At 49.2% G+C, this 26,740-nt stretch overlaps 3 protein-coding genes across 10 annotated transcripts in view; 2 read left to right on the top strand and 1 right to left on the bottom strand.

The window, feature by feature from the left end:
* The window catches only part of CDK16 (cyclin dependent kinase 16), a 61,927-nt gene extending 52,038 nt beyond the window's left edge, over nt 1–9,889 (top strand). For 3 of the 7 annotated variants that reach the window (XM_083592235.1, XM_083592238.1, XM_083592241.1), the window contains 4 exons: nt 596–638; nt 1,117–1,207; nt 4,357–4,434; nt 5,656–9,889. In XM_083592235.1, the coding sequence (XP_083448361.1) occupies nt 596–638; nt 1,117–1,207; nt 4,357–4,434; nt 5,656–5,693 (250 nt within the window). In that variant the 3' untranslated portion in view covers nt 5,694–9,889. Of the gene's footprint in view, nt 1–595; nt 639–1,116; nt 1,208–4,356; nt 4,435–4,966; nt 5,017–5,655 lie in introns of all 7 variants that reach the window. The other 4 variants (XM_083592236.1, XM_083592239.1, XM_083592237.1 and 1 more) reach the window with 2 other exon arrangements.
* The window catches only part of LOC310752274 (uncharacterized protein), a 311,176-nt gene that overhangs the window by 84,139 nt on the left and 200,297 nt on the right, over nt 1–26,740 (bottom strand). The gene's annotated exons all lie outside the window — the stretch shown is intronic.
* USP11 (ubiquitin specific peptidase 11) overlaps nt 15,914–26,740 on the top strand; it is a 33,559-nt gene continuing 22,732 nt past the window's right edge. Inside the window, 7 exon segments of the mRNA XM_083592106.1 lie at nt 15,914–16,009; nt 16,011–16,312; nt 21,493–21,602; nt 22,029–22,159; nt 24,052–24,169; nt 24,713–24,858; nt 25,902–25,963. Coding sequence (XP_083448232.1) covers nt 15,929–16,009; nt 16,011–16,312; nt 21,493–21,602; nt 22,029–22,159; nt 24,052–24,169; nt 24,713–24,858; nt 25,902–25,963 — 950 coding nt within the window. The 5' untranslated portion in view covers nt 15,914–15,928.

Here is a 26,740-nt window from a genome sequence, read left to right on the forward strand (position 1 = left end):
TTCTTCTTCTTCTTCTTCTTCTTCTTCTTCTTCTTCTTCTTCTTCTTCCTCTTCTTCCTCTTCTTCTTCTTCTTCTTCTTCTTCTTCTTCTTCTTCTTCTCCTCCTCCTCCTCCTCCTCCTCCTCCTCCTCCTCCTCCTCCTCCTCCTCCTCGCTGTTTTTCTACTTGGCCCTTGATCCCAGAGACACCCGGCCCCCCTTTTATGCACTGGCTTCCATTGCTTTCTCCTGAGCAGAGGTGCAGATCAAAGGCTTTTTATCCCTCTCCTTTCCAGAACATGGATTCTGTCAGAGATGGCGGCTGGTGCCCCTCCTCTGCTGACTGATGCATGAGCCAAAACTGACTCTGGGGGCTTTACAAGGCCTTTGCCTGTGTCTTGGCTCTGAAGGCTCTGGGGACGTTGCTGGCCCTTGAGTCCTTCTCCAGACCTGCCCCTTTTTCAAACCAGTTGCCAACCCGTAGTTGGGATGTACTTTGCTCATTTACAAGCCCCTATTAATGCTGTTAGCGGAGCAGCTGAGCACCTCCACCTGGGAAGCAGGGCCTCTGTTTCCCTTCCAGAGCCTGATCTTCCTTTTCTCCTGGGTCTCCACAGGCTGGATAGCGAAGGGGCTGACCTCCTGGGGAAGCTGCTGCAGGTGAGAAGTTGTGGCTCCTCTTTGTCTCTCCCTCCAGCCGGATGCGGACCTTTATTGTCTTTGCAGCTTCAGGTGACAGGAAGGCCTTCTCTGCTGGGGCTGGATGGCCTGGCCTTGCCCTCCTCAGGGAATCGCAGAATGGACTGAGGACTGTGAGCCTTATGTGGCATTACACTTGTCCATCTTCAGGGGCTTGTTGTTTGTGCCAAGAAAAACGTAACATCTGTCCTTTGGGAACAAAATGGAAACCAGGCTGGGGAAAGCCGGTGGGGTTAGAACATGTGGTGAAGGAGTCCTCTCTATCCAGCCAGGTGACTGCTGGGCATAGCTTACTCCTGGGTAAATGGCTATACATTCCCACTTCTGCTCAGAATGGCATTCCTGGTGGAAGCAGAAGGGCAGGCACCTCTCTTTGCAGCACAGCAGTTGATCTCTCTCGTCTTCTCTTCTTCCCCCTCCCTGTTCTCTCCCAACGCAGTTTGAGGGCAGGAAGCGGATCTCTGCAGACGAGGCCATGCGGCACCTGTTCTTCCACAGTCTGGGCGAACGAGTCCTCAAACTCCCAGACAGTAGGTGCAGGCTGGGGAGGGAGAGAGGGAAGGAGGCCGGCACTATGGGATATGGGGATGGGCATATTGATGTACGGAAGGGCAGGTGGTGTTGACCTCTGAGTGCGGACCAGCAGAGTGAGGGTCTATGGTATTGATAATGCTCTGTGATCTGTTGTCCCTGGAGTGGGAGTGCAGGATCCCCCCCCCCATTTCTCAGGTTCCTCTGTTATTTTGTAGGGCTGCCAGATTTGATTTGTTTAAATGGCAGATGAGCTTTGCTTGATTAATTGGTGAAGGCAAGTTTTGATCTGTGAGGCTAAAAGTTAAGGGAACAATAGCTTATTTTGAAGCTGCTTTGCTTCTGATTGGTTGGAAGCCTGAAGGGAAAGAATTGGCTGGTCAGCGCAAGAGGTGGAATTCTGCCCCCACCCGCCAGCTGCTTTCTTCTCACTGCTCCCTTACGATTGTTTCCAGAGCAGCAGTGATGGTAGAAGCAACCAGTTTCTGTGCCACCCTTAAGTGGGCAGGAGCTCTGTCAGGGTCCAGGTGTTGCAGCCTGGTGTACCCTTTGGTGCCCTAGGCTCAGCCCTGGAAGCCTTTTCACCCACCTGCCCTCTTACGTGCATTTATCTCAGCTTATGCTGCCGCTCTCCTTCAGCCTTCTCCTTGTCTCTCCTGCTTTTCCCTCACCACAGGCAGCTTTCTGGTCCTTAGCCTTCTCCTCCTACGGAGACTTTCATCCCAGACAAGCTGCAAAGTATCTGGTTTCACAGAAATTGGACTGTAGACCTTTTTTTGCTGCTGAGAGGTTTAATCCCTATGAAGCTGGAATGTTTATAGGCAATCCATAACATCAACCCAGTTGAGCCAATTAGAGTTAGAGGCTAATAATAATAATAATAATAATAATAATAATAATAATAATTTATTTGTACCCCAGCCACTCTGGGAGGCTTCCAACAAAAATTAAAAATACATTAAAATGTCACACATTAAAAACTTCCCTGAACAGGGCTGCCTTCAGATGTCTTCTAAATGTCAGGTAGTTGTTTATCGCTTTGACATCTAATGGGAGGGTGTTCCACAGGGCCGGCGCTACTACCGAGAAGGCCCTCTGCCTGGTTCCCCGTAGCTTTGCTTCTCGCAATGAGGGAACCGCCAGAAGGCCCTTGGTGCTGGACCTCAGCGTACGGGCTGAACGATGGGGGTGGAGACGCTCCTTTAGGTATACCGGGCCGAGGCCGTTTAGGGCTTTCAAGGTCAGCACCAACACTTTGAATTGTGCTCGGAAACGTACTGGGAGCCAATGTAGGTCTTTCAAGACCGGTGTTATGTGGTCTCGGTGGCTGCTCCTAATCACCAGTCTAGCTGCCGCATTCTGGATTAGTTGTAGTTTCCGGGTCACCTTCAAAGGTAGCCCTACGTAGAGCACATTGCAGTAGTCCAAGCAGGAGATAACCAGAGCATGCACCACTCTGGCGAGACAGTAGGGGGCAGGGAGGGTCTCAGCCTGTGTACTAGATGGAGCTGGTAGACAGCTGCCCTGGATACAGAATTGACCTGCGCCTCCCTGGACTGCTGTGAGTCCAAAATGACTCCCAGGCCGTGCACCTGGTCCTTCAGGGGCACAGTTACCCCATTCAAGACCAGGGAGTCCTCCACACCAGCCCGCCCCCTGTCCCCCTAAAACAGTACTTCTGTCTTGTCAGGATTCAACCTGAATCTGTTAGCCACCATCCATCCTCCAACCACCTCCAGGCACTCACACAGGACCTTCACCGCCTTCACTGGTTCTGATTTGAAAGAAAGGTAGAGCTGGGTATCATCTGCATATTGATGAACACCCAGCCCAAACCCCCTGATGATCTCTCCCAGCGGCTGCATGTAGATGTTAAAAAGCATAGGGGAGAGGACAGAACCCTGAGGCACCCCACAAGTGAGAGCCCAGGAGTCTGAACACTCATCCCCTAACACCACTTTCTGAACGCAGCCCAGGAGTTAGGAGCAGAACCACTGTATAACAGTGCCCCCAGCTCCCAGCCCCTCTAGACGGTCCAGAAGGATGTTATGGTCGATGGTATCAAAAGCCGCTGAGAGATCCAGCAGAACTAGGAAACAGCTTTCACCTTTGTCCCTAGCCCGCCTCCGGAGATCATAGGCAGTTTCAGTCCTATGATGAGGCCTGAATCCCGATTGGAAGGGATCCAAATGGTCCACATCCTTCAGGCGTGCCTGGAGTTGTTCAGCAACCACTTGCTCAATCACTTTGCCCAGGAATGGAAGATTTGAGACTGGGCAATAGTTGGCCATACTGGCCGGGTTTAAATATTTTTTTTAAGAAGCGGTTTAATGACTGCCTCTTTCAGTGGGTCTGGGAAGGCTCCCTCACAGAGGGAAGCATTCACTACCCAACAGAACCCATTGCCCAACCCTTCCCGGCTTGCTTTTATTAGCTAGGATGGGCAAGGATCAAGGAGACAGGTGGTTGGTTTCACGCGTCCAAGCAACCTGTCTACATCCTCGGGGGTAATGGATTGAAATTGATTCCAGGCAACTTGACCAGACAGGACTCTAGCACTCTCCCACCCCGGCCCTGCTCCCACAGTGGAGTCTACCTCCTTCCGAATATGAGTGACTTTATCTGCAAACAACTTTGCAAAATCATTGCAGGAGATTAGGTGGTATTTCCTACTACTAATTGGGAAAGGTTATTTAAATTTAATCAGTTAATCATTTAACTTATGTAAGCAGTTAATAAAAAAAATCATTTGATCACCGTATTATTTTTTCCTCTTAACGCTGAAGGTTGATGAAGAATGTATAGTTTGAGCCTAAGCTGCAATAAGATTTAACACACTTTCAAAATTGATCTGAATTTTTAATATATTAAGTGTCATTGTTGAGGGGCAACCTGCCCCGTCCCTAATTGAAGAATGTGTTTAAAAAATGTGGATCTAGAGATCTAATTATTTATTTATTAAATTTATATCCCACCTCCCCAAAGGAGCCCAGTAGGGAAAACCCACAATTTTTGGAAGAGTTCCCACACAAATGGATTTTAGCTGCAGTTTAGATGCTTTCTCCCATTATTTTTGCAGACTAGCAGCTCCTGTGAAATGCTCTCACGTGCTCTTGTGTTTCTTCCTTTCCATCTCCTCCTCTTGCAGCAACGTCAATATTTGCACTAAAGGAGATTCAGTTACAGAAAGAGACGGGCCTGAGATCGGCTTCCCTGCCCGAATCAGGTGAGAGGCTACTGCCTAAGCAATGAGAGCCCCGCCCACTGGGAATCAAGCCCCACCCACTTTTACTCCAGCACTTTCCCCAAACGTTCCTCCCCATCTTTTCCTACTCAGAAGTCACCCAAGCCAGAGTCAGTCCTTGGATGAGGCCAAGGCGAGGCAGCTGCAGTTGCCAGAGCAGGAAGCAGAGAGACCCCACCACAGACTTGTGCAGGAGAACTTCCCCGCAGATTATGCCCCTGGGTGTTAATGCATGAGAGGGGAATGGGTACTGCTTAGATTCTCTGCCTTGGCTCCGGATAGAAGCTCTCTCCATCCTCCCTCTTGTGAACAGGTAGTCCTGCCACTCAGCATTGTAAGGGGCAAGCTGGTCCTTGACAGCCTCTTCCTTGCCTCTTATCCCTTCTCCTCCCCCCAAGGCCATCTACTGGTGGGGGAGAGCTCTGGTCCCACCTTCCAGGTTAGAGATGCAGCTGTACAGTCCCTGTAGCAATTGTCTACAACTGTGCGGTGAACGGTCTCTCCTCTCCCACAGGCAGCGCCGCGTTCCGGGTAGTGGACACTGAATTTTAGCCGCCAGGTCAGGTATATGTGCCGCCTCTCTTCCATCAGACCCCCTCCTGTTCTCAGCATGACAAGGTGGCTCCCCCCTCTCTCATCAGCATATGGTTGTGGTCCTTTCTGCATCCCTGATCCCACCAACCCCGATACACACCAGCTCGTGGGCGCTGTATCACTTGGGATCAGAAGCAGGGAGAAGAGAGGTCAGGCGCTGGAGGTGCGGGGAGGGAGCCAGGGTGCAAAGAGCACACGGAGCAGAGTGCGGAGGCCTAGAGGCTGAGCTGTGAGCCAGGACCGCCCTCCACCACGAACTCAGTACCAAGAGGGCCTCAGGCATGCCGCCCTGAGTCTCAATCTCTCATCTGCATTGTGGGAATATGGTGCTCATCTACCTTGTAGAGTGATTGTAAGGATGACCAAGATAACGTATGGAAAACACGCATTTACAGAGAGCTGCTCCCTACGTAGTTGTAAGAATCACTGGGAAACACTTCAGGGAGGTCAAAGCCTTCTAGAAAGCTTGGAGCTGGAATAGATCCAGAAATGTCATCTAGTCCAGCCCCCTGCCAATGCAGGAAATCTGCCCAACCTTTTCTTAGATGCTTAGATGCTTAGATTTCTTAGATTGTTAGATGCCCATAACCCTTTGCTGTTTTCCTGCAGTGAATGGGCAGAACGGACGACCAAGCCTGCTGCTTTGAAACCTGTGGATTGGGGTTGGTGGGGGCAGGAGCTAAGACAGCTCCCCCACCCCGCGGACACTCCCACTGCCGGCTTCTCCATATCAGACGGTGGAGCAGGGACTTGTGCTGGGATTTCGTAGGGGTGAGGGCTGGGGGCAACGATGCCAAGCAGAAGTGCAGCCTGCCCCAGCACCCGACAGCCAGGCACGGATGCCCTCTGCTGCTGTGGAATGGACTGCCCCCCCACGTGGTGTTTCATTTTATTTTTTAAGTTTTATTTTTTCAATGCAATACTATAAATATTATATTTGCAAATATCTATAGAGAGACACCCCTCGCCTCTCCATTTCTGGGGAGTGTACAGTATTAACTACAAGGGAGCCCACCCCCCTCCCCACTTGGTTGGACCGGGGGAGAGAAGCATGGAGGAGGAGGGAGGAGAAGCATGGGGCCCACTGTGTCTGGGTCCTAATCCGCTGTATATCTTGGAGCTGTGAACAACGTCAGTGATTTGGAAGAAGGGAAGCTCTTTTTTTCATGTGAATTTTCTCTCTCCCCCACCTTTCTGTGGACTTGGGGCAAGATCTTTTCCCATTGCAGATACTTGTTTAGGAGTCCAAGTGTTGAACAGGCAAGCAGGTATCCTCAAGGAACAGAACACAATCCCATCTTTTCCTAGCCAACTCGATCCCTATCAAGATTATTCATCTGTCTGGCTTTTCTGCTACAGCGAGCCCCCCCCCTGCTTCCAATTAGATCTGCCACTTACTTGCTCCTCCCGATTTTCTCCTCACACCAAAGCCAAGTCCCATGTTTTCTTCTCTTGCTTGTGTCTTCCTTTGGTCTTGATTTGTGCCTCGCTCAGGCTCTCCCCACACCCTCAGCCAACGCTGTCAGTCTCGGCTGAGTTACTCCTGTCGACCGGTCATGCCTATTGCATTACTTGCTTATACTCAGGGTTTGATCTTCCTTCGCCTTTGCTGGCCCTGTCCACCAGGAACTTAAACACAGGTGCCATTTATTTCAACCAGGCATGTGTAGGAGAAGTCCCTGGTGGGTTGGGCCTCATCCATCCCCCACCCTCCGTTTCATACTTACTTGTCCTGCAGTGCTTAGATGATCACTCTTCGTTGCTTGTTCCATGTTTCCTGAATCCAAACAGCTCTGTTTTTAATGGTACCACCCAAACTCTTTGCTGATATAATGACACTGAGGTGCCCTCCAGATGTTACTGAACCCCAGCTCCCATCAGCCCTGGCTAGAATGGCCAGTGGTCAGGGACAATGGGAGTTGTAGTCCAGCAGCATCTGCAGAGCACCATGTTGGACACTCCTTAGACGGTCTTCGTGAAGAGAACCCTTGTCTTGGGCCCTATTCCACTGTATTTTCTTTCACAGAAGTCTGTGTCGGTCTCTGCAAGCTTAACACCTTCCCCCTTCTGTGTCACCTTTACTTAGTTGCTTCTCAGACTGTAATCCAATGACCAGGTCCTACTCTGTCCCACATGAAAAGTAAACCAGTAGCTCTTCTGAGGCTCACCAACTTCCACTCCTTCACTCACAGGCAAGCCACTCAAGGGTTAATGGGCCCTTGGCTCAGCTCTTTATGCAGTGATCTCAGAAGTCACTCAGTTCCTGCCCAAGGGCTAAGCCCAGCTTGTATCATCAGACACTGCTTGGCCTCATGCTAAGTCTTGACTCCAAAGACTTACTCATCTCAGCTTCTCCTCTTGTTTTTTGCAACACAGAAGCAAGTGGTGCAGAACTGGTGGCCCTCTGGAAGCTGCTGGACTCCAGCTCTCATCAGTCCCAGCCAGTGTGGCAAATGATGAGGGATGATGGGAGTTGTAGTCCAGGAAGATCTAGAGGGCCACAGGTTCTCCATCCCTGAAGCAAGCTATCAGTTCCTCAAAGGCCAGTCAACCCCATATCTCTCGTTACACTAAATCTTCCTTTAAGCAAAGGAAACATTGGAGATTCCTGCCTGCCTGAGGGATCTCCAAAGATTTTGGCTCACTATGCTTCCTACTCTGAGGTGCCTCAAGGGAAGAGGGAAATGTCAGCCACACTTGTCCCCAGCTTACAAACCCCAACTGTATTGCAGCTTCCCAGGTGGCTAGGACTGTTCTATCCAGCTCAGGACAGAGGCCTGGGTGTGAAGAACTAAAGGGAGCAGATCCAAAGGCTGCCCATTTGCTCTCTGCATGTTTCTGGACAAAGTGGCACCCGGCCTTCTCCCTTTGATCACAGCATAGAGAGAGTGAGTGAGTGTGTTTGTGTGTGTTTATATGTACATATGTAACCATTTTTATATACAGCATGAAGCACTTGTAAGTTTCACAAATCTCCACCCTCCCACAATGAGAGCCATAATATTATTATTATTCTGATGATGATGATGATTACAACTATTATAACCCTCAGGCAACATAAAAAATATCTGGGAAGGAGTCTCCTCCATAGAGGATATGCCTTGGGCTGGAATTCAAGGACTCCACAGCACAGGGAAAATTCTGCTTGGCACCTGCCTGGGAGGGCAGACAGATCTGAGAGCCCCCAGCACGCAAGGCATGGTCACCTGATGCCAAAGGACAGCTGCTGTGAATAGGCCAAGGCCAAGGGTGTCTTTACAAAGGGGACCCAATAAGCAGGAAATGCCAGCCCTTCGGATCAGAGAACAGCAACGAAGGGTCTTTGTTTAGCCCAATAACCTGCCTGCATGACACACCCCCCCCGCCGTTCCTTGCTTGTTCCAGTTTAGACTCCCATTTCCATTTAGTCTCTTCCATCGGGTGCACCATAATTGTGCTAGGTGGGCCTGTTTCTGAAGCCCATCCAATCACAGTTGCCCTCTTCTTACCTGTTTCTTCCTTAAGAGCTCTTTCGACCTCTGAATTCTTCGTCCATCTCTGGGGTATCAATCCCATTTCCCATGGGAACTTCCATTCAAGGTGCATGTGTTCTGTTGCACCTTTACTATTACACAGTGAAGGCAGAATGCTTTCCTGTGGTTTAGCCCTGGCCGTGGTTTGCTGCCTTAATGCTGATTAAGGTTCCAGGTATCCAGTGAAGCCTCTGTTGAATTTGCCAAGCTAAATCCTTCTCCCACAGGGTGCATCTCAGTAATATGGAAAGAAAGGGGCAGGGAAACTGCCTTGAGTGTTCACTCAATTCAGATGTAATGGTTAGCTACTAATAGCATAAACTGTTTTATGAGCCCCACTACAAACCATGGTTTCAGATCTTGGTTTGCAGCCTATCCCTAGCCATGGTTTAGGTACTGAGACTAAACACTTAATTGTGGCTGAGGACAATGGACCATGGTTAATTAAGTGTTGGGCCTGCATTGGGCCTGTGGGAGCTCCTTTTTCAGTGCAGCCTGGGTAGAATAGTGGGGAGACGCTGGCCAAAATACATGGTGCCACTTTTTTGAGGGGGGTCCAAAATCCAATCTGATTTGGTTCATGGAACTGCTTTCCATTTTGTCTGCTGTTGGCAGATAAGGAGTGGGATTCTAGAGTTCAGGGAACTGTAGCAAAAGGGGGACATAGCTGTGCTGCACCCACCCACTGGTCCCCCCCACTCAAATAAGTGCCAGGGTTCTGATTGGGCTAAAATGTAAAGCCCCTCCCCCACCCCCGGATTGAGAATTCTCGGAGGTGAACAGGGGGGACAAATGCCACAAGAATTCAACCAGCATGGATTTCCTCTTGGGGCACATCTGGGTAAGAACATCTGGATTGGATCTCTGCGTGTGAGAGGGAAACCCAGAACGATGTATTGGACAATGAATGTACAGAGGATCTGGACTTTGCTTTTTTGTGTGTAGCGGGGGTAGGGGAGTTCCCCAGAATTTGTTTCTGGGCTGGAGGTGATAAACCAACCCTTCCTTGCAGCAAACTGAAACCCTGGAGCAGATAATCATTCACATTTGGAGCGGACTTCTCTTCATGTGCTTCCCTGCCCCATTTGACAGAGTAGATATGGAGATCAGTTGTCCTGGTACGGAAAAGGGAATTCTTGTTCTTGTACATAACTTGAATTGAGGGAGCAGCCTTCTATTTATCAAATAAGAAATTTATCATTGCAGAAGAAAACTCCCTGCGGAAGGACATGGGCAGACTTCTCTTTCCCAGGTGCTTCCTCTGCCCCTGTTCAGGGTGAACAAATGCGCCATATTCAAATGTACGGAACTGAATAAAAAGTCTCCAACAATTCTGGGTGTTTGATGCTTCTCACTGGGACCCACGTGGCAGGAGCACTCTCTGGCTTGGTTGGGTTATGGAGTGGGTCTTGGTGAAAAGGAAAGCGTTCTGCTTCAGCCTTGGTGGTACACTTGGACCAGGCTGTCGTTTACAAGGAGCAAGAGGGGGGAAATCCCCCTCCCTAGCCTTTCCCCGTGGAATATTCTGCTGGTAGTGCTGTTTCTTCCAGGTGTTTTGCCCCTGCTGCAAAAGTTACAAAAGCTTCACAGCTGGGCTTTTACTGAAATCAGATGTAACATTTAGCCTTCAGAAGTATAACCTGTGGTTTATGAGCACCAATTCAAACAGTGGTTTCAGATCTTGGGTTCTGGCCAATCCTTCAGGGCTGCACTTTATGCATTCAAACCTCACACTCGCCATTGCCTGAAGAGCTCATTGACATCTCTTTCTTAGTATTACACAACTTCTCAGAGGCAGTTTATGTTCTCGGTAGAGTTCTTGCTTTGCATGCAAAAGATCTCAAGCCCAATATCCCTGCATCGCCTGGTTGCTCATTTGGTGAGAGCATGGTGCTGATAATACTGTTTTGCTGTGCTCTGCTGTCTAATGGTTAGACCAAGCAGGGATTTCTTTTGGATCCCAGCAGATGGAAGACTGGTGGACTGATAAAGGAGGAAGTGGTTTATTGATTGGCAAATACTAACAGTATTAATAGGCATGAGCTCAACTGCACATCCTGCCCACCACTAAGAGACTGCTCTGACACTTCAGGCTGGTGGGCAGGTCACACACCTGGGTGGTAAAAGAGGTCGGTCCCTGCACTGCTGATTCTTCTGTTCCTTCTAGTTTCTCAGCTCTTTGGTGCTTCTTCAGAGACTGAACTCATCTCCTCAGGCCGGTGCTTTTATAGGCAAAGAAAGGACTCCATGCCAGGTTGTACAGGTGCTGGCATGATATCATCTTTCCTCTCCTCTGTTTTCAGCAGCAAGCCAAAGTTCATGTCTAAGTGCCAGTTCAGTGGCTGGGTCAAGGTAGCCCTGTCCGCTAGTTGACTCCTCTGCTTATCAGGCCAGCTGGCTAGACCTGCGCTTGACGCCAACTAACTCCTCATTGTACAGGTAGATTTATAGCAAAGCTGCATTGGAAGCAGATGCACCATCTAACGACAGATTTCTGCCACAGCCACTATATTAGAGAGATAGATAAAGATTTACTGCTGCAATTACCTTGAGATCAAAAAACGCCACTTTTGGGCATTGCTTGAGCAATACAAATGCCAAGGTTGCAGGTCTGATCCCCATATGCAGGGGTGAGGAAACTTGTTTTAGGAGGGGGCTTGTTCACTGCCCCTCAGACCTTGTGGCGGGATGGACTGCGCGCGCGCACACACACACACACACACACACACGTGGTGGAGGGGGGCTTCTTTCTCTCCCCCAGCCCCTCCCCCCTCTTTCCTACCTCCTCTGCCACTCTGCCTGTGGTTGGGAGCCAGCGGTGGTGGTGGCACCTCTCCTTTCTAGGCCAGCTTTCCCGGGCGCCAGGCATGGGGCCAACAGGCGTGCCAAGCTCCAGCCGAAGCCCCGCGATGCACCCATCATGATGCCCACAGCATGGCCATGGATGGAGAGGCCGGTGGGCGGGTGGCGAGTCTGGGCCGCACCTCAGCACACGGGTGGCGAGGCTTCGGATTGGCTGGCACCAATCAAAGCCCAGCTCCCTTCCTCTGCAGGGTGGGGAGAAGCCAGGAGGGAGGAGGCACCGCAATGGTGTGTGTGTGTGTGGGGGGGTAAATGGCGCCTAAAAAAAAATTGCAAAAAAAATTAAAATGATGCCGCCCAAATGATCACATCGATCCAAGCAGCAATTCCTTTTTTAAAAATTTATTTTAAAATAATTTTTATTGATTTTCCAACACAAATATACAATCTTACTGAAATTTCCACAAATTTAGTTCTTATTGGACTTCCTTCGGCTTCTCTGACAATCATCCATATTTACCTCTCAATTACGCATTTCATCCTCAGGATCCCTTCCAACTCTATGATTCCATGATCTCCAGGTGGAGCTAAGGAAGACTCCTGCCCAAATACCATTTCAACACAACATCTTATGCAGAATATGGTGTTTTATGTGTACAGATGCAGATGCATAACATTAAGATTTCAGACAAACCAGATTTGCAAAATGCAAGCATTTGTGGGGTTGTGAGGCTTGTAATTCAATCCAGCTTCCCCTGTGTCACAAAGTCACACCAACAAAACCTGAAAAGGGCTCTGCTAGTGAAAGAAAATAGGCAGGAAAATTGCCCAGAAGAGGTACATTGTGAGATTAAACCAATTATACAAAATGTTCCCCCTTTTAAAATGGTGATAATGATGATGATGATGATGATGATGATGATGATGATGATAATTTATTATTTATATCCCGCCCATCTGGCTGGGTTTCCCCAGCCACTCTGGGCGGCTTCCAACAATGATTCAAAATACATGAGGCTGTGTTTTTGCACAAGGAAGTCAGGAAGCGCAGCACCAAAGCGTTTGCCAGGTGTGTCCTGGACTTTGGGCATTTTACAGCAACTTGTGTAAAAACTGCTGATCTAGGCACAGTCTTGATGACGGAGGGACATCTGGTATACTAAAGAAACTTGCAGGTAACCCCCCCCCAATCCTATAATTAAGCACCACAGGATGTCTTTAAAAGGGGCCTAGTCCAGCATAAAGTTCTCCCTCTGCCGTTCGCAGGGGGATTTGCTTGAAATTGTAATGGTGTATTCATGGGGGGGGGGAGGACCTCAGTCCCACGGCTCAATATAGCCCCTCAGGCCTCTGTCTCTCTGGCCCTCATAACTCTCCAAGGGCCACACCCTTCCCTGACATTGGTTCCCACCCCAAGAGTTTTTGCCTGCCTGGGATGTGCCCTTCAGCACCGATGCGGCTTTCTTCTTATCTGGATGGATGGAAAGGGGCGAGTGTGAGGCACAAATCAGCCTCCTGTACAAAGGTAAAATACATTTGTTGCTCCACCCACATTCCCCTCTGGCTCCGCCCACCAAAGGCGCCTGGCCCACAGAGGGCTCCACACTAGTGGGGGGCTCAGATTCGGGCCAGTCCTACTCCTGGAGAGATTATTATTATTAATACCAGCCTTCATCAGAAGACACTGAACACACCTCTCTCTCTCTCAACTTATCCTGCGCACTCCAGTTCTCCGATTGCCACAGAAATAGAAAGCAGGAAATCTGCATTTTATGCAGGGTTTTCTTTGATATCTCTATACTTACCCAAAAGTACTTGCTCCGCAATCCTTTTCAAAAGAGCAAGAAATTGGTGAGGGTTCCCCCCCCTTAAAAATAGTTTTATTTGCATAGCAAATGCAAAGAGCCAGCCTCCTCCATCTCTGTTTAAGCTCTGCCTTTCTCCGCCCAGGGTCACCATTTGCCGTTGGACTACAACTTCCGTCATCCTTAGATAGCAGGACCAGTGGTCAGGGATGATAGGAGTTGTAGTCCAGCTTGGAGTTCAAAAATGAAGCAGGGCAAAGGCTAATAGAGTTCTGTCAAGAGAACAAGCTGGTCATCACAAACACGCTTTTCCAACAATACAACACATGGACATCACCAGATGGGCAGCATCAAAATCAGATTGATTATATTCTCTGCAGCTAAAGATGGAGAAGCTCTATACAGTCAGCAAAAACAAGACCTGGAGCTGACTGTGGCTCAGATCATCAGCTTCTTATAGCAAAATTCAAGCTTAAACTGAAGAAAGTAGGGCAAACCACTGGGCCAGTAAGATACAATCTAAATCAAATCCCTTATGAATACACAGTGGAAGTGAGGAACAGGTTTAAGGATTTAGATTTGGACAGAGTACCTGAAGAACTATAGATGGAGGCTTGTAACATTATACAGGAGGCAGCAACGAAAACCATCCCAATGAAAAGGAAATGCAAGAAAGCAAAGTGGCTGTCCAATGAGGCATTACAAATAGCGGGGGAGAGAAGGCAAGCAAAATGCGAGGGAGATAGTGAAAGATACAGGAAATTGAATGCAGATTTCCAGAAAATAGCAAGGAGAGACAAGAAGGCCTTAAACGAGCAGTGCAAAGAAATACAGGGAAACAATAGAATGGGAAGAACCAGAGATCTGTTCAAGAAAATTGGAGATATGAAAGGCACATTTCGTACAAAGATTACCATAATAAAGGGCAAAAGTGGTAAGGACCTAACAGAAGCAGAAGACATCAGAAGAGGTGGCAAGAATACACAGAGGAATTATACCAGAAAGATATGGCTGTCTCGTACACCCCAGGTAGTGTGGTTGCTGACCTTGAGCCAGACATCCTGGAGAGTGAAGTCAAATGGGCCTTAGAAAGCACTGCTAATAACAAGGCCAGTGGAATTGATGATATACCAGCTGAACTATTTAAAATTTTAAAAGATGATGCTGTGAAGGTGCTACACTCAATATGCCAGCAAGTTTGGAAAACTCAGCAGTGGCCAGAGGATTGGAGAAGATCAGTCTACATCCCAATCCCAAAGAAGGGTAGTGCCAAAGAATGCTCCAACTACCGCACAATTGCACTCATTTCACACGCTAGCAAGGTTATGCTTAAAATTCTAAAAGGCTGGCTTAAGCAGTATGTGGACCGAGAACTCCCAGAAGTGCAAGCTGGATTTAGAAGAGGCAGAGGAACCAGAGACCAAATTGCAAACATGCGCTGGATTATGGAAAAAGCTAGAGAGTTCCAGAAAGACATCTACTTCTGCTTCATTGACTATGCAAAAGCCTTTGACTGTGTCGACCACAGCAAACTATGGCAAGTTCTTAAAGAAATGGGAGTGCCTGATCACCTCATCTGTCTCCTCACCCTATCTCTTTGTGGGATAAGAAGCTACAGTTAGAACTGGATATGGAACAACTGATTGGTTCAAAATTGGGAAAGGAGTATGGCAAGGCTGTATATTGTCTCCCAGCTTATTTAACTTATATGCAGAATTCATAATGTGAAAGGCTGGGCTGGATGAATCCCAAACCGGAATTAAGATTGCCGGAAGAAATATCAACAACCTCAGATATGCAGATGACACAACCTTGATGGCAGAAAGTGAGGAGGAATTAAAGAACCTTTTAATGAGGGTGAAAGAGGAGAGCGCAAAATATGGTCTGAAGCTCAACATCAAAAAAACGAAGATCATGGCCACTGGTCCCATCACCTCCTGGCAAATAGAAGGGGAAGAAATGGAGGCAGTGAGAGATTTTACTTTCTTGGGCTCCATGATCACTGCAGATGGTGACAGCAGCCAGGAAATTAAAAGACGCCTGCTTCTTGGGAGAAAAGCAATGACAAACCTAGACAGCATCTTAAAAAGCAGAGACATCACCTTGCCAACAAAGGTCCGTATAGTTCAAGCTATGGTTTTCCCAGTAGTGATGTATGGAAGTGAGAGCTGGACCATAAAGAAGGCTGATCGCCGAAGAATTGATGCTTTTGAATTCTGGTGCTGGAGGAAACGCTTGAGAGTCCCATGGACTGCAAGAAGATCAAACCTATCCATTCTTAAGGAAATCAGCCCTGAGTGCTCACTGGAAGGACAGATCGTGAAGCTGAGGCTCCAATACTTTGGCCACCTCATGAGAAGAGAAGACTCCCTGGAAAAGACCTTGATGTTGGGAAAGATGGAGGGCACAAGGAGAAGGGACGACAGAGGATGAGATGGTTGGATGGTGTTCTTGAAGCTACCAGCATGAGTTTGACCAAACTGCGGGAGGCAGTGGAAGACAGAAGTGCCTTGTGTGCTCTGGTCCAGGGGGTCACGAAGAGTCGGACAAGACTAAACGACTAAACAGATGAGGACCTAAGGTTTGGAAAGGGGGAAAAAAATCACACACGCCACTCTCAAGATGGCGTCTCTGTCCGCCCCGCACATTTACCAGCACCAAAGATGGTTGACTTCAGACGGGCTAGCGCAGGGAACATGCCCTCAACAAACATGGCAGCAAAAGCTTCCGCCCTGAGACACGGGCCTCGTTTTGCGGAAGAGAATGCATCGCGCCCCCTTTACTTTTCTCTCTGACGGCACCCGGCACACGGAGAAAAAGAGGCCGCGTCCATTTTCGGCTAGAGACGGGGCAGCCAGGAGGCCGGGCCCGAGTCCCCGCCCCGCTCGTCACGGACGCCGCCCTCAAGATGGCGCCGGCCCGCCTCCCCTTCCCCGCCACACCTCTCGGGCCGGCGGAAGCGGGGGGGCGTGGCGGCGGGAGCCGGGCGCCTCCTCGACGGGCTTCCGGGCGGGAGGCGGCGATGGCTGCGGAGCGGGGGCTGCCGGCGGCGGCGCTGCCGGGGCTGGAGGCCCAGCGGCGGCAGGTGGAGGGCGAGGGGCCCGAGCAGCCCGGGAGGGAGCGCCCGCTGCGCGCCGGAGAGAAGTGGTGAGCGGGGCGGGGCGGAGGCTCCTCGCGAGGAGACCCCTCCGGGAACCGGCGCTGAGTCCCCTCCCTCGGACGGGGCGACTGAGCTCCTTCCTCGGAAGAGCCCCGCCGGGCTCCCGGGAGGCCTCCCTCCTCGGGGCGGGACGGGGCTGCCCGGCCGGCGGGCGTCGCGGAGCATTTCCTCTCCCGGGAAGCTCGCGGGATTTACTCCCTTCAGACGCGCTGCTTCGGCTCCCTTCGTCTCCGAGGGAAGCAAAAGCCTCAAGTTCTTCTGGAGCACATTTCTCATACTGCTGACATGCTCACTTCCGGAACGAAAATGCTATTCCCCTTTTTCCTCTTGGGAGGCAATGGCTGCTCTGAATCAACTTGGCATCTTGGCGTTTGGTTGTTTAATTCATTTTCTTCTGTTCCTTCCTGTGTCTTGGGTAGACACTCCAACTACATCAGTGGATTTCGTGAATGCGACCCACTCTTCCTACATGGCTTTTTTTCCCCTTTAAAAAAAAAAAAAGAATTCGTGGTTCTAAACTCTTTGCCAAAATATGTGTGCTTTGCTGTAGCATTCAAATATTTCTAAACAACTATGTGATTGAAAACCAGTCACCTCCCTCCCCCCTTTGTTTTTTCTTGTGTAGCAGGATTATTGAGGTGACCTTGGTGATCCCCACCCCAAGAAAAGACTTCTGTGTCTGTGTCAGAAAGAATTTCAATAGGTACTTAGCATGGAGTTACTGTTGGAGAGAGCTGCTCCTGCCCCCCCCCCCAAGGAGCACTGAGTTGTTGTTTTTAAGGGCTACCTTAGTTTTGGAGGTGGGTGATCCCCCATAGACATGCTGTGGGGTTGGTTCCAAAGCTTTCTTACCCCCCCTCCGCCCTCTTAGTGGCTTCATCCAAGTGCAGTGAAGTTTCGGTTTCTCAGCTGCCCCACCTACAAGGCCAGCCTCATTTGGTAGCAGCCCCTGTCTCTCTTGCATGAGCGCTTGGCGGTCTTCTGTATCCTTGTGTGGCTTTATCTTCTGTGGAATGAGTTTTAGTTTCACTCTCGATAAACTGGCAAACTTCCTGTTTTTGTCACCGAATCTAGACTCCCTGTGTCAGCTGCACCTACTTTTCTCCTAGATGGGGTTTAGAGAAATCTTACCTCTCCAACCTGTTTTGTGCCAACTAGCATGCAGTTGTGTCTTGGGGAAGACAGTTGGGGAACCACAGCCCCAGTAGTGAAACAAACCACCTCGGTTGTCACAGAGCAGAAAGGCAGAGCTTCCTCATTTCATTGCAGGGAGTTGTAGAGGATCTTCGGGTCCCTTCAAACTTTACAGTTCCATGAGGTGCGTAGTCCAATCTCACGCTCCTTTACTTGGAAGCCAGTCATCCCACTGAGTTCAAAAGTGCTTGTTTCCTAGTAAATGTGTGCATAGGATTGCAGCGTAAATGAGATAAGTGTGGGACAAGTAAGTCGGTTCACATTGCATACCAGCTTCAAGCTTCTGGTCCATTGGTTTTTGACCAGTGTGCTGTGGCACCCTGGGGTGACATGAGGAACATTCAGGGGAGCCCGGGGGGTGGGTGGCATCCTTTCATTAACTTGCAGCCCATATCTTCCTGCATTATTTTTCTCTCTGAGGAACATTCGGGGGAGTCGACACCTTTAACTTGCAGCCCATTATCTTCCTGAAATAAAACAATGGCAAAAAAAGTGGGGAAAATTTTTTGCCTGACTGTTGATCTTCTTAAAATCTCCCCCTCCCTACACACAAACAAGAATCCTCCTCAACTTCAGTTCCTTAGTTTTACATGTTTGCTTGGGTTCTCATTGACACTTGTATTCCCACATGCACGTGTCCAAAAGTGGCTCCAAAAAGGGGCAGGGCAGAATGGGGAAGTCCCCACTTAATGCACGTTCTGTACTGGAACCCCAGGGTAAGTGGCTTCCACAGGGGAGCTGCAGAAAGAATGTGGTTGGTCGAGGGAGCTGTGGACCCCACAAGGTTGAAAACCACTGATCTAGTCCTTGTTTTTTAAAGCTCTCTACGCCTCTCCTGTGCCCTTCATTCTGCACAGGCTCCCCTGCTGTTTCTCCCCTCTGCTCCTGCTCACACAGTGGGCTGAGACAAGAAAGCTGCTGCAGTTACTGCTTGCACAGATCCAGTTTGGTCCCCCATTTAATTTCCTCCCCATGACTCACTAGTGGGAGGAGCCAGCCTTGCATGGCAGTGAATGAGTGTCATGATCAATATGTAGCTCCCTGGGAAGCTGGTGCAGACTCTCACGGGGGGGGGGGGGGGCGTTGAACTGCTTTCAACAAGCTGTTCTGCCCTTTCCTTCCTAAGATTTGTCCCACTGTGGTAGGCCTGAGGGTTTCCCCAGCCTGAGAAGAACTTAGAACTTTTTCCTAGCATTAAAAATGTTTCCCAGCCAATTAATGGTCTTCATTGATCTTGAGTTAGAACTAGTCTGGGCCTGAAATCATGAGCAAAGGAAAGAGAGACCATATATTAGACTTGGCAGGCTTTTTAGCTACATAGAACTCTTTGCTGGGCTGATGTCTGTCTTAACTAAAAGGCATGCTTTCATTTCATGTGTTGCTTCTCCTTGTGGGCCAAAGCCTTGAGGAATTTCAAGGATGCTGGCTTTATCAGATGGTGTCGCTCCCAGGTTCTCAGTGGGACTGTGCCATTGGATGCTGAGCCAGCATAACACCTGCAAGCTGTGATCTTGCCTTTGGGTTCCCCCTCCTCAGCCCTTCCCATTCCTCCTGGCCCCATAGAGCTTGCCTGGATGGAGGAACCACCCAGGGCTGAGCTCAGTCAGTGAGAGTATGCCATTGGATGTAGGGAAGAGCAGAGGGGGGGGTCTTCCCCTTACCCCACCTGCTTTCCTTAATGTCCAGAGACCCTTGCACAGTCACAAAAGGATGGAAGCTGAGCATTCTGCACTTGAACTTACATTAATGTCCAAGGCAATATTATGAGGAAGGGGTCCAAACCTTGATGCTGCTGCTAGAACAAAGTTTCCTCTGTGAAAAGGGTGGAAACTTCGAGGTGGTCTGCTTACAACGCACCAAATATGTATTTACGATTGTGCCGACCCCTTTTATGGCCCTGTGGTTTGTGTTGAGCCGCCAGAGATGTGACTGGAAGATGCTGGTCAGGGTGATGGCAGCTGATGTCTGGAGGGACCGCCGTTGCCCTGCCCCTGGTGTGAGGAATGGTCATTTCTATCCAGTAGTTGCAAATTGTAGGATTGGGGCTGAGACAAACTGGAACGTGTCCAGAGGAGGGCAACCAAAATGGTCAAAGGCCTGGAAACTATGCCTTATGAGGAATGGCTAAGGGAGCTGGGCATGTTTAGCCTGGAGAAGAGGAGGTTAAGGGGTGATATGATAGCCATGTTCAAATATATAAAAGGATGTCACATAGAGGAGGGAGAAAGGTTGTTTTCTGCTGCTCCAGAGAAGCGGACACGGAGCAATGGATCCAAACTACAAGAAAGAAGATTCCACCTAAACATTAGGAAGAACTTCCTGACAGTAAGAGCTGTTCGACAGTGGAATTTGCTGCCAAGGAGTGTGGTGGAGTCTCCTTCTTTGGAGGTCTTTAAGCAGAGGCTTGACAACCATATGTCAGGAGTGCTCTGATGGTGTTTCCTGCTTGGCAGGGGGTTGGACTCGATGGCCCTTGTGGTCTCTTCCAACTCTATGATTCTATGAGGCGGAGGCTCCGCTGCCGTCAGGTTGCTCCTTGCCATCGTGCGGCTGGTGTTAAGGTGATAGCCTGTTCCCTTCTGTGGACTTCTTAATATAGTGCCCCAGGGCAATAAGAGAGGGAACTGTTTTTCAGGATGGGACACATATTTCATGGTCTGAGCTGACCCTATGGTGGTATAAAGGGGTAATATAAAATCAACCACCTTGGGGTGGAATGCAGGCTTTTCTGCCAAGGTTTACTGCCAAGCAGAAAATTAAAACTGACTTTTGTAGACAATCCACATCTGCAAGTTGAATGCAAGAATAAATTATGCAAATAATTGAGGCTACGTGATTTAATCCATTTAATAGAAAGACTCTTATTTCGAACGTCCCAAGTATTTCTTATACATTGCACAATACTCTGCATGTCTAAGGAGGAAGTCCTGCTGAGTTCAGTGGGGCTTATTCCCAGGTAGGTGAGTGTTGGATTGCAGTCTAATTCTTACACAGTGACCCTGCAAAATGGGATGAGGAAATGTGTGCCCTCCGGGTCTTGGCTGGGCTAAAATTCCAGTTTTTGCAGGGCATTGGCCATGCTGGTCAGGGTGATGGCAGCTGATGTCTGGAGGGACCGCCGTTGCCCTGCCCCTGGTGTGAGGAATGGTCATTTCTATCCAGTAGTTGCAAATTGTAGGATTGGGGTTGAGACTGAATGGCAGGGGCTTGCCTGGTAAATTCTTGGCTAACTTGATATTTGAACCAGGAGCAACTGGAAGGGGTTCTTTTATTCTGGGGGGCTGCAAGTGAGGGCCTTTCCTTCTAATGATGTGGCAATTCACAATTTAATAAGCAAAAGTTACCTTGTGTATTCTTTCGCATTGCAACAAAGCACATAGATTGAAGTGTGGGTAATATGTACGTATATATTTAAGTTAAGCCATAGTTTGGTTCAAGGTGTTTACTTAACTAAATATTTTTAGACGATGGGCCTAGAAATAACTTACGATTTCTTAGGCACACCTGTTTGCTTTCAGTCGAAGCTGTGACTGTGTTGCCCATCTTTACTTCCATAGTCTAGGGAAGTGGATATTAGCAGACCTGGGCGAGCTGGTACTGGGTCTGTGACAGGAAGCTGCAAAGAGCGGTTGCAGCTGAAGGGAGCCATGACCTGCCTCCTCCTTATCTGAGCCTTTGGATGGTGTGATCGTTACCTTTTTTAAAGCTTATCTCTGTGGTCAAGAGGACTAGAAATTTGCTATTTCAATCAAAATAGTGGGAATTCTCAGTTGTCTGGACTGATAAGCTGCAAGCAGATGTATGCAGTATTTGGCACAGTTGCAAGGCCTTGGATCGAGACCTTAGCTTTCCTTGTGGAGGAGGCATCCTTCCTGACCCTGTTTGGGCTGGAGGATGGAGGGAGACTTGCCTGCTTATGTTTATGCACACTGGTGTGGTTCTGGATTTGAACTTGATGTTTCTTTGCCCACAGGTATTTGCTGGAGAATCATTGGTACAAACAGTGGAGAGCATACGTGGAATCTGGAGATCAAAACTCCATCTCTTTCCCTGGACGGATCAACAATGCTGAGCTCTTTGAAGGTACAGCTTCCTCTGTCCTATTATTTTATTTTGAGATTCTTTCCTTCTTCCCTAGACATACGTTCCCAGGGCAGCACGGCTAGATGAAAACCAGCACTATGTCATTTTTACCCCCATCCTCCAAGGAGCCCAGAATGTCATTCATTTTATCCAGACAACAACCCTGTGGGGTAGAGTGGGCTAAGATGTAGCAACAGATCCAAAGATGCCCAGTCAGCTGTTCATCTGGCTTTCCATCCCAGAGCTGGCTCCTTGATGCAGTTGCTGTATCATGGAAGGGGAAATGTGTTGGAAGTTGAGAAATAGCTTTCCCTTCTTACAGCAGGGAGTTCTGCTGATGAAGGTCCTGTGCCAGCCTTTCTCCTTCTCCACAGACAGACGGCCCTGTTGGATTTCAAGCCCTTTTCCTTCCTTCCATCCTCCCAGATACAGAGTCGTACCGGTTGAAGGATAGACTGGTGGAGCATGAGGAATACATTCTGGTGCCAGAGGAGGTCTGGAACAAGCTGGTGACCTGGTATGGCCTTGAGCATGACCAGCCAGCCATTGAACGCAAGGTGAGAAGTTTGTAGCTTGGAGAGCATGGACTGTTGAGGAATCTGTGCTCCTGATATTGGGATTCCCAGCTGCCATCACATCCCTGAGCAATTGGTTGTGTGTTGGATTCCTACAACGTCTGGCTGGCCACAGGTTGTTCCCAGTTTCCTCCATACAGTCACACTCTGTAGGTGTGCCCCCTGGCTGGGACTTCCCTTGGTTCTCAGTGGAGAGAGGGCTGCCCAAGAGCCTTGGTGTTTCAGCAACTGGCAGAGTCCCCACGCCAAAGGTATCCCTGAGGTCAGCCTTTATTTTCCCCTGTGCACCCAAGTGCTTTCCATTCACTCTTATGCAGAAAAGTCCCTGGAGACCCTCTTTGAGGTTAATGGACCCTCAGCCCTTGGAAACTGATGTCTGGCTGCCTCTGTCTGGCATCTCCACCCTTAGCTCAGGTTGCTCCCAACGCAGAAGCTCTCATTCTTTGCCTGCTTTCCAGCCATTGTAATGGCCAGCACTTGCCAGGATGTAAGAACAGGCCATTTAGCTTAGGTTATAGACAGTGCTCTTTTTCTGGGGGGACGCAGGAGTATGCGTACCCCTAAACATTTTGTGAATCCAAGTTTGGCCTCATTGAGGGGCAGTATTTCAATATGAGTAGGAAAATGAGAAAACCCCTGAACATTTATTTAGAGGGGGGAGCACTGGTTATAGAGTACAGTGGTACCTCGGGTTAAGAACTGAATTCGTTCTGGAGGTCTGTTCTTAACCTGAGGTTCCACTTTAGCTAATGGGGCCTCCCGCTGTGCGATTTCTGTTCTCATCCTGAAGCAAAGTTCTTAACCCGAGATAATATTTCTGGATTAGCGGAGTCTGTAACCTGAAGCATCTGTAACCTGAGGTGTCTGTAACCCGAGGTACCACTGTACCAAGAGTGTGACAGGAATGTGAGGAGAGGCTGCAGGACTTTCTGTGTGACAGCAGCTGTCTTGTGTGGAATAAGGAGAATTTTAACTGGAAGTGTGCTTTATCACTGATCCCCAGTGCTGCCTGCAGGTGCACATGGGCCTGCAGAGGCTTGCCCCGGCACCCAGAGAGTCCCATGCCCTCCCCTTGCTGGAACTAGACCCAGAGGGAGCCTTTGGCCAGCTGGTGGCTTTTTGCAAACCTAACTCTGGCCCAGGGGCAAGGGCGTTTCCCGCACGCGGTGCTCATGTCACTTCTGGTGCTTTGCAGGTGCCCCAATGGGTGCCAAAAGGTTGGCAACCCCTGGGCAGCATAGGTTCCTTCGGCGTTCTTCATAAACGTTCTCTCAGAAATTTTTACCACGTCCCTTCAATCTAGGCCAGCGGCCCTGCTTTGCAGGGGGCGCTGAAAAGATTGGCGGGCCTGTTGAGGTCATGGCTGGAGAGAGACTAACTGGACACAGCCCCCTCTGGAGCCATTCCTGCTCTCTGGTGGAGCCCAGTATCCTAGCAAGTGCTCTGCTTGTTCCCTTTTGGTGCACAGTGGGCTCTCTCCCTCTCTCTCTCTCTCCGGACCTTAGCTCCCCTTGCTTTAAAGGCTGCAGTCCTGTGCTTACCTCAGCTCAGATTGTGGGGCAGTATCACCTCTGAGCAAAAAGGCACATGGAGTTGGGCTGTGAAGTTTTACTGAGCTTTTAGCAGAAACTCCCTGCACAGTTTCAGTCTTTTGCCCCACAGCCATGAGAGCTTGAAACTCACTGTGGAGACACGTGCTTTCCTGTCATAGAGTCCAACAGAACAACGTATTCCACGTTGCTCAGAAATACTGATGTTCCTCAAGGATCCCTTGGTGTTGGCAGAGAAGAAATGCATTGCTTCAGGTCCCCCCCCCCCCTTTAATGGTACATGGTCTCTTACTGACGGATGCAGTTCTGATTCTTCCTTCTCAGGTGGTGGATCTTTCCAGCATGCAGAAAGTGGAGGTTTACCTGGTGGAACTTTACCTTTGCCAGCACAGTGACATGGACAACCCTGTCACTGCCCAGTTTAGCCGAATGGATGTTATCGGTAAGGACCCAGATGGTGGAGACAAGACAGGCTGTGAGGAGAAGGAATAAGGCCAGGATTCTCACAGAGGGACCATTTCTCCTTTGGTCACGTACAGTGCTTTTCCCCCTAAAAAAATGTTTAGGGGTACACTCATTTTCACTCAAGAAAATCCATTTTGTGGTTCAAATTGGGAAAAATGAATACATTAAATTAGACAAAAGTACAAAGAACATGCATTACCTCATATTACACAGCTGACAGCTCACAGTAACTTCCACATTGCCATGAGGTGCTAGATTCCAACTCCTGCTTCACACATTAAACGCTCGCTTCCCTCTGAGACTCAGGAAACACCATGACAGGAAATGAGGCTGCCATGGGGGGGGGGGGGGCAACAGAACTGATGATTCACTGTGCTAGAGAAGAAACTAAAAAAATTAATTTTTAGTTTCTTCTGTTAGATTCACAAAATGTTTAGGGGTATATACCTCCAGAAAAAAGCACTGGTCACATATCTATTTTAAACATAAATAAATAAAGCAACCTCTTTCCCTCACCTAGAAACGGTGCTGAAGGAAGCACGACGCCAGTTTTCCGTTCCAGCAGAGGCTGAGACAAGGTTGTGGGTGAAAAACTCAGACGGCTCATGTGAGCGGCTACGGAACTTGCAGATGACGGTGTTGGATGCCTGCCTCAGTTCAGGGCAGGTAACGCTCCTATCGCCAGGGTCTGGGGCTGCTTTGCGGGCAGAAGATCTCAGGATCCATCCCTGGCGTGTCCATGCAAAGCAGGTGTGAGGAACCTCTGCCCAGATGTTGCTGAACCAGAACTGCCACCAACCACTGCCAGGAGGGCCAAGAGGGATGGGCATTGCAGTTCAGCAAGATTTTCCACACCTGAGTCCAAGGGTTTGAGTTGGCCTTGGAGAGCTACGGCCAGTTGGCCTAGTCTGCTCTGAGCTCACTGGTCAGCTTGGGCTAGAGGGAAAAGCAGCCTGGTGGGATAGGAAGGATGGGTTCATATCCTCTTGGGGTCCCCAGTGTGGAGCCTCTGTGTGAGGCTTTGACACCATAATGAGGAGCATTTGTGTTTAAGCTCAGCCTTCCAGAATCTCTAGCCAGTTCCCCTCCTGCTTGGCAGGGGGTTGGACTCGATGGCCCTTGTGGTCTCTTCCAACTCTATGATTCTATGATTCCTGCACAAGCCACAGGCTAGCCTGACCTGGACTTGGATCCTGGGTTGTCTTCCCCTCTGCTACACTGGATGCTAATAAAGAACAGAGAAGAGTCCATCGCATATGCTTGATTTAAAACCAGCCCATACCCTCTTGCTGTTCCTGCCATTAAAAACCAACAACACAAAACTGGGAGGAGTGATGGAGGGAGATGAGGCTGAGGGGGAAAAAAGAAGAAGAATCAGTTGCCTTCAGACAGACACCTGCGCTAGCACCTCTCCCTCACTGCCCCATTTCCCTTTTTTAAAAACAAAGTGTGCTGGAGTTAGTTAAACAGTTTTAAAGTGTATACGAGTGCGTTGAGATGCTTTGCCACCAGTTGGCTTTTTCCGGGCCCATCTGTTTTGGACTGAAGGAATGGCAGCTTCTATTATGAGCCCCTCGGAGACGCTTGTCCAGATACATGGCAGTTAATCCAGCCCTTCCTTCCTTCCTTCCTTCCTTCCTTCCTTCCTTCCTTCCTTCCTTCCTTTGTCCCTTCTCCCCTCCCCCTGCTGGCACCTGCACTCCTGCCAGGTGGTGGTAATGGAGACCAGGAGTAAGGACGGCACTTGGCCCAGCTCTAGACCACATATCATGTGAGTACCTGCATGTGGTGTTTGCACAGCTCCAAAGTGGGGCACCTGGCTTTCCTCAACGCTTTCAGAGTCTGCCTCTCTGCCTGAGAGGCTGTTGCATCTCAGGAGCAGATTGAGCCTGAACTGTGGGAGGCTGCAGGTGCTGCTGTTCTCTGGCTGTTGTTTGTTCCAGCAGATAGTCGGGTGTCATGGATGTCATGGGAGGAACCAGCTGGAGAGCCCCCAAGGGAAGAAGGCTCATAGCCCAGAGATTTGTGGTGGGACGACAATGCGTGGTCAGAGGAAGGAGACTGGGAAGAGCAGGTGGTGGAAGCTGAAGGGGTATAACAGGTCTTAGTGAACAGGGAGAGTCTGTGGCAGAGAGCAGTCCAGACTCGGAGGCAGAGCAGAGTCCAGCTGGTGAAGAATCCAGGGGGTCTCAAAATTTCTTTGTGTACACAGCTACAGCAGCACCCTTGGTGTCTGCACAGAAATGGAAAGAGGGCACGACACCAACAAAGGAAGAATGGCAGATGAAATTGGCAGAATATATAGAAATAAGAGATCAGGATGAAAGAATTTTTAAGGAAGATTGGAAAATATATTTGAAAAAAAATATAAACATATTAAAATGTTAACAGCATTAGAATAAATTCGGCAGTAAGAAATATATTGATATAAAATTGGAAAAATGAGAAGGGGGGGGTGGCGGCGGAATAGAATATGTAGTAGAAAAGAAAATGAACCACGGATGGGGGTGGGAGGGAAATCAACGATAAATGTATGTTTTGTATTTGG

The sequence above is a fragment of the Podarcis filfolensis genome (assembly GCF_964270895.1).
Source record: "Podarcis filfolensis genome assembly, chromosome: 17".
NCBI lineage: Eukaryota > Metazoa > Chordata > Lepidosauria > Squamata > Lacertidae > Podarcis > Podarcis filfolensis.